The 10,438-nt window shown below is 42.3% G+C and overlaps 1 protein-coding gene across 1 annotated transcript in view; it reads right to left on the reverse strand.

The window, feature by feature from the left end:
- The window catches only part of zmp:0000000896 (caspase recruitment domain-containing protein 10), a 24,802-nt gene extending 16,049 nt beyond the window's left edge, over positions 1 to 8,753 (reverse strand). Inside the window, exons 1-7 of the mRNA XM_060904139.1 lie at positions 8,659 to 8,753; positions 3,571 to 3,801; positions 3,111 to 3,248; positions 2,818 to 3,004; positions 839 to 977; positions 230 to 409; positions 14 to 133 (exon numbers count right to left, since the gene is read on the reverse strand). Of these exons, the coding sequence (XP_060760122.1) occupies positions 14 to 133; positions 230 to 409; positions 839 to 977; positions 2,818 to 3,004; positions 3,111 to 3,248; positions 3,571 to 3,801; positions 8,659 to 8,665 (1,002 nt within the window). The 5' untranslated portion in view covers positions 8,666 to 8,753. The remainder of the gene's footprint in view (positions 1 to 13; positions 134 to 229; positions 410 to 838; positions 978 to 2,817; positions 3,005 to 3,110; positions 3,249 to 3,570; positions 3,802 to 8,658) is intronic.
- Positions 8,754 to 10,438: the final 1,685 nt, after the last annotated feature.

The following is a 10,438-nucleotide window of genomic DNA, read 5'->3' on the forward strand; positions in this document are numbered from 1 at the left end:
GACGCGTTCTCACCTTTTCTCTCAGGGTCTCAGCGCTCTCAAGCTCCCCCTGCAGTCTGATAATGGTACTGCAGAGCTCCTTCCTCTGTTCTGCTGCTTCTCTCCGGTCCTGATGAAGAATATCCAGCAGTGCCTGAGTACACACACACACACACACACAGAGAGAGAGAAACCCAGGCCTTGATAAATTTAAAAGTTATCTGTTTAGAATTGTATGAAATCTCTTCACCTGTGTACCAGTGATGCGCTCTGTCAGTGAATCTGTGTGTTGCAGTACCACCTCCGGACCTGCAGGGGCACCATGCACACTGACAAACACGCCACTTGTCTTTGTGACAGATGCTGAGTGGTCAGAGTCTCCATGAGTGCTTTTCTCTGCCTCCTTTAGCCTGTATTTCAGCTGTTCTATCTGAAATACAGAGGAAGAGTCAGTAGTTGTGACCACACCCACTAGTCACCTACGGACCAATCATTTCACTGGGGATTTATTTACTCTGATTTTTTTTTTTGCACACTGTACAGTCAGATCAGTGTGTTTACTCCTGAGTAGAGATCAGTCTCTTCATTTTCAGTCAATGGGGTGATTTCCTGTTTCTGACCAATCCGAGACCAGAATGTGGTTCAAACACCGTGGTCACTTTCGCAAGTTCATTGTTGGAAGAAAAACAAAGTGTGTGTGATGTTCTGGATTTCGTTTTTCTCTGAAAAGCTGTCGTGTTATTACTTCTTCATGATGTGACTGAAATGATTTTCCTCACTGGGCCACAAGGTTCACACTGCTGATTCGGACCTGGAAAGAATAATCGTGTGTGTGTGTGTGTGTGTGTGAGAGAGATACCTGTGACAGTAGCTCTCTCTCTCTGGTGGAGGTGTTACGTTGTTCTTCTAGAGCTCGTGAATATTTTACTGCCTGCTCTAAAAGTCTCTCCTTCAGCCGACCCAACTCCCTCGCTCCTGCCTCACAGTCCTGCCTCAACCTGTCTCACACACACACACACACACACACACACACACACACACACACACACACACGTTAACCAGTATGTGTAGAAGATTATGAGATCTGGAATGCCTGTAGACTTGACAGATTATAACCATCAAAGTGCTGATCATCTTGTTGTTTACAGTCCGTCCAGAGCGCAGTGTATCGGTGTGGTTGACAACGTATCAGTTTGGGATAGAGTCAAACAAATTCAGCTTTAAATGCTGCTTTCAGACACACTTACGTGTTAGAGAAGGAAAGTCTCATTCATTGAGGCCAACATGTTCTTTTGGTTCAGTTTGATCAAAACATTTGTTTCTTTCATTTGTTTGTTCGCTCATTCAGTAGACTCGCACTTCCAGAAAGACTGACGTGTTGCAGTTCGTTCCTCTGGATCATTCAGCTCCTATAGTTAGTCTTTTTCTTGTCAAATTTAAAATTACAAAATACTAGCCACCTTGTAGTTATGTGTGTTAAACGTAGCATTATATTATTGCAAAATTGGCCCGTTATTAAAACAAATTGGCCAATGTGTGTTATCAAGACAGTACTACATAAAAATAGCCTACAAGTAGCCCGGATTTTGAATAACAATAATAAAAATACCATGCAGCATGGTGGTGTAGTGGTTAGCGCTGTCGCCTCACAGCAAGAAGGTCCTGGGTTCAAGCCCAGTGGCCAATCGGGGCCTTTCTGTGTGGAGTTTGCATGTTCTCCCCGTGTCCGTGTGGGTTTCCTCCGGGTGCTCCGGTTTCCCCCACAGTCCAAAGACATGCAGGTTAGGTTAACTGGTGACTCTAAATTGAGCGTAGGTGTGAATGTGAGTGTGAATGGTTGTCTGTGTCTATGTGTCAGCCCTGTGATGACCTGGCGACTTGTCCAGGGTGTACCCCGCCTTTCGCCCGTAGTCAGCTGGGATAGGCTTCAGCTCGCCTGTGACCCTAAACGGGATAAGTGGCTACAGATAATGGATGGATGCCCCATCACAGTTTCATATATGGTTCGTTCTGGTCTGCAGGCCACAGGATTTATGTAAATCGCTTGCTCACTCAAGTTTGTTGACGGTGTAGTGGCTGCTGCTTTATGTCCCGGGGCCCCTCATGCCTGTGTTACCTTCTGGCTCTCCCCTTTTAGTTATGCTGTCAGAGTTAGTTTTGCCGGAGTCCCTGCTTGTACTCAGTGCAATATGTATACTGTTCCTACTTATTCAGGTGACATTGTGCATACCTAACAACCTGTGTTTTCTCTCTCTTCCCCCCAATCTGTCTATCTGAGTTACATGTCAGTCCTGGGATCAAGATGCTGAACCTCTTCTGCTCCTCGGACCTGCCTGGTCCATCCTGGTGCCCTGTGTCTGGTTGGAGTCTCATCGCATCGCTCCTGTGGAGGACGGCCCCATGAGGACAGTTGAAAGTCACGCTTGGAAGACGCTCTGGACTCTTACAGTAATGCTTTTATGGCTGAGGACTACAGTTGACTTGCTAACTTTAGGACTGCAGTTGTCATGAACAGTTTTGCACTCAAGTTTCCATCAATGAAGAGTTTATAACATCAACGAAACTGACTTCATGTTAAAACTGTTAATGTTATAGTCATGCTGTCTGTTGTTGCCCAAATGAGGATGGGTTCCCTTTTGAGTCTGGTTCCTCTCGAGGTTTCTTCCTCATGTCGTCTGAGGGAGTTTTTCCTTGTCACCGTCGCCACAGGCTTCATCATTGGGGATAGATTAGGGATAAAATTAGCTCATGTTTTAAGTCGTTCAAATTCTGTAAAGCTGCTTTGCGACAATGTTTATTGTTAAAAGCGCTATACTGTGTGTGTGTGTGTGTGTGTACCTTTCTAGCTGGCTGTGCTCCTGTCTGAGTTCCTGTTTTTTCTGTTCTGCTCGACTGCGTTCGCCCTCAGCTACGCGGCAGCGCTGTGAGAGTCGCCGCTCACACATGCGACTGTTGCGCAACTGCTCTCTCAACTTTCGCACCTCTAACAGCAGGAACTGGGTCAGACCTTCATGACCTTCCTCATCTACACACACACACACACACACACACACACACACACACACACACACAAACCTTCACCATTTTGGATAAGACAAAATAGCAGTTCACACACACACACACACACACACCGAGCATCATAGAGCAGCGCTGCGTGGCCTGCTGGCCTGTCAGTTGTGTGTATTGTTCAGGATGGTAAAACTCTAGAGACTCCATGAAGGCCTGTAGTCCGCGCTGACCACGCCCTCTCAAGATATCCAATAAACGACCTGCAAGGACACACACACACGCGCATCAAATCGCTTCAAATGTTCTTATATGGGAAATACAGAGTGAGAAATCAAAGACAGACAGATCAAATACAGTAATGCGATCATAATTTGGAGGAGTAAATTCTGGGGGCAGTAAGATAAGCTGGGGACAGGAGGGGGTAGTAAGGTACGGTAAGAGTGAGAGGGAGTAGTCAGTTGAGGAAGGGTAGTTGTCACTCTGACCAGCCTTGCTGATGCGTAGAGAAAGCTGTGTAAGGGAAGGTGGGATCAGTAGGGGTCAGGAGAGGAGGGGACAGTAGGGGGTAGTTGCTGCTCTGACCAGCCTTGCTGATGCGTAGAGGAAGCTGTGCGGAGTTGAGCACTTCATCCTCGTCCTGCTCATCGATGACTTTACACTGGCGCAGATATGGTGTGAGTTTAGCTGGGTTCAGGATTCGGGTTAATTTGTGCCGCACCCCCTCCACACGTTCCCACAATTCCTCACACGCCTCCTCACTCCATGGAAACTCCTCAGGGGGAACATCACACTGTCCCGACCACTCACTCTCACCTGCACCAACAGAGACTCACAGTGAGGGTAAAATCACAGGTGAAGTGAGGTCATAGTAGAAATATAAACATGTTCCTGCTTGTCTGGGTGTAAAACAGCAGTAATTTATCAGAAACAGCAGATATGACATTCTGTGAATTCTCTGTAAAGACAGTCCTGTGCTCATCCCAGGACTCTTACTCACAGTCTGCTCATAGTGAACATCCTATTAACACACACACACACACACACACACACACACACACACACACACACACACACACAGTGTTCATCTTGACTCTTCTACACCCATACACCATACTGAAAAGGGATTAAAGATCAGTAAGGTTTCTTCCTCCATATAGTTTTTCCTCACCACTTTCATGTCTGTACTGTTCATTAGGGATCTAAAGCCACATCTGGATTTCTATAAAGCTGCACTGTGACAAGGTCTATTGGAAAAACCTGCTGTTTAAATAACATGAAGGAGTCTCCAGTGTGAGTGCTGTATAACAGTCAGAGGTGAAGCTGGAAGTTTTCTGACATCTTCAGGACAGAGGAGTTTACACTTCTGTACAGTTTCTCAGGAACACAACACACTGAGATTTTTGGTCTTACAACCCCGATTCCAAAAAAGTTGGGACAAAGTACAAATTGTAAATAAAAACGGAATGCAATGATGTGGAAGTTTCAAAATTCCATATTTTATTCAGAATAGAACATAGATGACATATCAAATGTTTAAACTGAGAAAATGTATCATTTAAAGAGAAAAATTAGGTGATTTTAAATTTCATGACAACAAAACATCTCAAAAAAGTTGGGACAAGGCCATGTTTCCCACTGTGAGACATCCCCTTTTCTCTTTACAACAGTCTGTAAACGTCTGGGGACTGAGGAGACAAGTTGCTCAAGTTTAGGGATAGGAATGTTAACCCATTCTTGTCTAATGTAGGATTCTAGTTGCTCAACTGTCTTAGGTCTTTTTTGTCGTATCTTCCGTTTTATGATGCGCCAAATGTTTTCTATGGGTGAAAGATCTGGACTGCAGGCTGGCCAGTTCAGTACCCGGACCCTTCTTCTACGCAGCCATGATGCTGTAATTGATGCAGTATGTGGTTTGGCATTGTCATGTTGGAAAATGCAAGGTCTTCCCTGAAAGAGACGTCGTCTGGATGGGAGCATATGTTGCTCTAGAACCTGGATATACCTTTCAGCATTGATGGTGTCTTTCCAGATGTGTAAGCTGCCCATGCCACACGCACTAATGCAACCCCATACCATCAGAGATGCAGGCTTCTGAACTGAGCGCTGATAACAACTCGGGTCGTCCTTCTCCTCTTTAGTCCGAATGACACGGCGTCCCTGATTTCCATAAAGAACTTCAAATTTTGATTCGTCTGACCACAGAACAGTTTTCCACTTTGCCACAGTCCATTTTAAATGAGCCTTGGCCCAGAGAAGACGTCTGTGCTTCTGGATCATGTTTAGATGCGGCTTCTTCTTTGAACTATAGAGTTTTAGCTGGCAACGGCGGATGGCACGGTGAATTGTGTTCACAGATAATGTTCTCTGGAAATATTCCTGAGCCCATTTTGTGATTTCCAATACAGAAGCATGCCTGTATGTGATGCAGTGCCGTCTAAGGGCCCGAAGATCACGGGCACCCAGTATGGTTTTCTGGCCTTGACCCTTACGCACAGAGATTCTTCCAGATTCTCTGAATCTTTTGATATTATGCACTGTACATGATGATATGTTCAAACTCTTTGCAGTTTTACACTGTCGAACTCCTTTCTGATATTGCTCCACTATTTGTCAGCGCAGAATTAGGGGGATTGGTGATCCTCTTCCCATCTTTACTTCTGAGAGCCGCTGCCACTCCAAGATGCTCTTTTTATACCCAGTCATGTTAATGACCTATTGCCAATTGACCTAATGAGTTGCAATTTGGGGCGGCACGGTGGTGTAGTGGTCAGCGCTGTCGCCTCACAGCAAGAAGGTCCGGGTTCGAGCCCCGTGGCCGGCGAGGGCCTTTCTGTGTGGAGTTTGCATGTTCTCCCCGTGTCCGCGTGGGTTTCCTCCGGGTGCTCCGGTTTCCCCCACAGTCCAAAGACATGCAGGTTAGGTTAACTGGTGACTCTAAATTGAGCGTAGGTGTGAATGTGAGTGTGAATGGTTGTCTGTGTCTATGTGTCAGCCCTGTGATGACCTGGCGACTTGTCCAGGGTGAACCCCGCCTTTCACCCGTAGTCAGCTGGGATAGGCTCCAGCTTGCCTGCGACCCTGTAGAACAGGATAAAGCGGCTACAGATAATGAGATGAGATGAGTTGCAATTTGGTCCTCCAGCTGTTCCTTTTTTGTCCCTTTAACTTTTCCAGCCTCTTATTGCCCCTGTCCCAACTTTTTTGAGATGTGTTGCTGTCATGAAATTTCAAATGAGCCAATATTTGGCATGAAATTTCAAAATGTCTCACTTTCGACATTTGATATGTTGTCTATGTTCTATTGTGAATACAATATCAGTTTTTGAGATTTGTAAATTATTGCATTCTGTTTTTATTTACAATTTGTACTTTGTCCCAACTTTTTTGGAATCGAGGTTGTATTAATATGGAGAGAGATTATAAAGAGAGACTGGTGAGAGAACAAATGTTTGTAGCTGCTATAATGTAAGTGACAACAGGAACTAACTCCTTTCAGTGGCGCTTCAGAAAATTAAACAGATATTAAGTAGTGTGTATTATTCTTTAAGTATTATTCTTTAATAAATGAAATTTTCAATCCTTGGCCAATTGTTGTGGTATAAGAGGAATTAAAAAAAACTCAGGGATGTGCTGTTATAGGAAAATAATCAACTTCAGGTTGTTAACAATAATTCTGCTTCATCACACACACACACACACACACACACACACACACACACACACACAGTTCATTTATTATGTAAATATGATGTAATCGATACTCAGTATCCACTAATCCAGGTTGTGTGGGGTTTTCCCCCATGATCTCATGGTGTAAAGTGGAGTGTGTGTGTATAAAGGAGAGCACAGTGGGTTTCGCCTGCACAATTAACCAGAAGTCTCCCAAATCCTACAGCTGTGTGTCAGTAGCCAGGAATGTAAACATGGCCGTCTGACTACTCGCTGCCTGATATACATCGGCGGGAGACGCAAACGCTGAGTGTGTTTTTATATAAGAGCTGCATGATGACACTTGTTCGTCTCACTGAGATTGAAAACAGTGAAACACTGGATTATAATCACATCATTACACTTAATATTCACATCCACCTTCTCACTCTCAATGTTCAGTGCTGCACTGAGAGTTTAACGTCAATCATGCAGAAGGTCCTGAGAGCAGATGATCTCATACATTACACAATGTTAAGATTAATTTCACTATGATATTGTTAAATGTTAATAAAATTAAATTGTAGCTTTTAAATAGTCTTTAGTGGAACATGAACTTTACATTTTATATACATGTCTATGGTATAATTTACTTTTAAATAAAAATAACTAAAATACACATTTTATTTTTGACTAATTGGTTCTTTATTTCTGTATTCTACTTCGCGCTGTAAAGCCCTTTGATCTCTATGTTAAAGTTGTTATATAAATAAACTTTACTTATTAACCAGAAACGCATACCTGGGCCTGTGCACCTCAGACTGCACTAAACTGTGAGAAAAGAGATAGAAGATGCTAAATTTCCATATTTCCTTTAATTTGGACTGAGCAAAATTCTACATCTGTCTAAATAAGTGTACACACACACACACACACACACACACACAATGTAATGTTTTTGAAAAGGATCCCCTTGTGTGTGTAGGTTAGCTCTAAAACCTCAAATATGCTAAAAATGCACAGAAGGGCCTGTGTTTAAGCCCCGCCCCCCGCCAGCCTTTGTGCCAGTGAAATAACTGAGCAGGTCTGGACAGAGCTCCAATCAGAGCCACGACCCAAATCCTACTCACTCTCTTCACTACTGACACACTTTCCAGATGCTCATGTTAGTATGAGGGTTAAAGACTGAGCTAAACACCTGGCTCTTTAAACACCTGATTAAAAACATCAGCACTGAAATAATTACATTAACACAGTAAGAGTTAAATCAACACCACTGGAATAGATAAGAAGGACCCAAAGCTTAAGAAGCTCTTGAAAGAAGTCCGAACAGTGTTGAATTAATAAATCTTCATCATTAACACCTTCACTGCTGCAGTGTTTATTTGTGTCCAGCTGCATGTAATTCAACACTGACAGTGATAACTGTGAATGGAACTGAAAGTAAATGTACATGTGGGTAAATTCAACACTGTAAAGCCACTGTGTGTTTATATATACCGTACACTAATTCATGAAAGCCTGTAGTGTTAAACCTATAGAGATGTTAATTCCACTCTGTAGCTGTACCCGAACACTCTCGGTGTTAATAACATCGATAACATATCACCAAGTCCTCATTATGGTAAACACAAACACCATCAATACACCAACACCACAGCAACAGCAACTTTCATTAATAATCACCTGTACAGTGAACTATTACACTGTTTAATCACATTTTCCCTACAATGAGATGGACTCAAACACCAGGCATTCAACCCTTCAGGTGTCAAAACCCTGGTGTTAGTTCAGTTAGTACAGTAGGTGTTAATGGAACACTGAATTAATTTAACACTTTAAGATTGTAAGTGTTAAGGAATGAGGGAGATGAGAATGTAAGACGAGTGGTTTATCTGAGAGTGTAGTGTTAATCCACTGTAGCAGGTGTTTAAAAGTAAAGTGTTTAGAAGTTAAAATGTTAATTCAGGTGTAAATGTTAAAGCCTGAATGTGTTTATGAAGTGCAGTGTTCAGCCCTTACCACTCATCGTCCAGGATGGAGAAGAAAAAATAATCCTGAAAGAGGTGTGGAGCTGCACCACCCACCCACACACACTGTCTCCACCTCTTTCTTCCCTTCTCTAGCAGCACTGTGAGAGAGAGAGAGAGAGAGAGAGAGAGAGAGAGAGAGAGAGAGAGATGGTTAATATTTAACTGAAATAGAGGTGTAAATGTTTAGAGCTCAGAGACTAAAGGTCTCATGACACTCTCAGAATTAAAGGCACTAAACTGTTCTTGTCCTCGTCACTGGTTTGGTACCACTGAGGAAACGTGTTCAGAACCTTTAAGTGTGTCTTTTACCATTAAAAAACATCTACTGGAATACACATAATATACACAGCCCTGTACAGAAGTCTTAGTCACAGGTAAAGAAATGCTGTGGAGCAAAAATGGCTTAAAAATAATGAAATGAAATGTTTCAACATTTAAAAAACCCCCACTATAAACAGTAATCAGTAAGCCATAATAAATTAAACAGTTAGTATTTGGTGTGAGATGACCCTTTGGTTTAAAAAATATATATATGGGTCTGTCTCAGAAACTGGGTACTGTGGGGGTACCCCACTAAATATAATCACAGTCAATAAACTATACAATTTTGAATGGTGATGTTGGTTTTAATTTGAAATAAAATGATGAAAGAAATAATACAGATAAAACTAAATCTTTGATGTGAATACTCTTCAGAATTTGGCAAAAAATTCTGCAAATTTGTGGAAAAATGGCGGCTTGATCTGGGACATGATAAATGGTCGACTACATCGCATTCCCTTAAAAAAGGTTATAGTCCACTGAAAAGTCTACAGTTATCACTAATTGTATTTTAAGTTGTAACTTTATACACCTAAGGATTGGTGCGCTCACAGAATAATCATAACCGTAATAAAACATCATGCAAAATATTTGATCACCGTTGTAACTCCATTTTCCGCAAACCCAAAACCAATACGATCGTGTGTTTTGATCTAAATGGAAAGCCTCAGGGTCAAGGTCACGACCTCACCAAAAGTAGGAACTTAAAATCACTACGCCGTATAAAAATTTAGTTATAAATCTGCGATTTTGTTTTTTAAAACGAAAGCTGAAAGTTAGGTATATAATATGTTTCTTACAGAATATGTTACGATGGTAGCTGGTCTTGTACGAATTTCTGAGCTATAAAATGAGTTGTGGTCTATTTTTTACCGTAGCGTGTTATTTGTGTGCGGGGAAGGACACACATTAACAATTTGCATGTGTAGAATGGAATTTTCCACTCCAACAGTTAGAAGTTGATCGCGCTTCCATTTGCGGTCTTTCTGTTGCGCGGGTGATCTGTTCAGACGTTTTCACTGAAAAGGTGAGTTTTGACAGTTTTATTTTGCTTTAGTCTTGCAGTATAAGGCAATAGAATGTTTCTTTTTCATCTTACTTTCATATTTCATAGTGTTTGCATATTTTTTACCAATATTTTGCAACCATAGTCAAATTAGATTGAACTTTTGATAGAATCTACTGCCAGTCATTTTGCCCCGCCCCTGCCTCGCGCTCCGTCCGGTGCAGTAGTGATGTCCCGTTGCTCGTGCGCCGCAGCAGAGACCCGCGCGACCTTCAGCCGGTACAGTCGCTGTTCTTTTACCATCGCCGTTATTCTCATCTTTCCGGTGTGTTCTTGATTTTCCCATTGTGTCCTATTTCGCCATATCAAATACCCAAAATGTATCATATTATTCATATTTAAGTGAATAATCAATTCAGTCATCATAACTTGGCATTTTAAC

Source organism: Neoarius graeffei, chromosome 22 (genome assembly GCF_027579695.1).
Source record: "Neoarius graeffei isolate fNeoGra1 chromosome 22, fNeoGra1.pri, whole genome shotgun sequence".
Taxonomy (NCBI): Eukaryota; Metazoa; Chordata; class Actinopteri; order Siluriformes; family Ariidae; genus Neoarius; species Neoarius graeffei.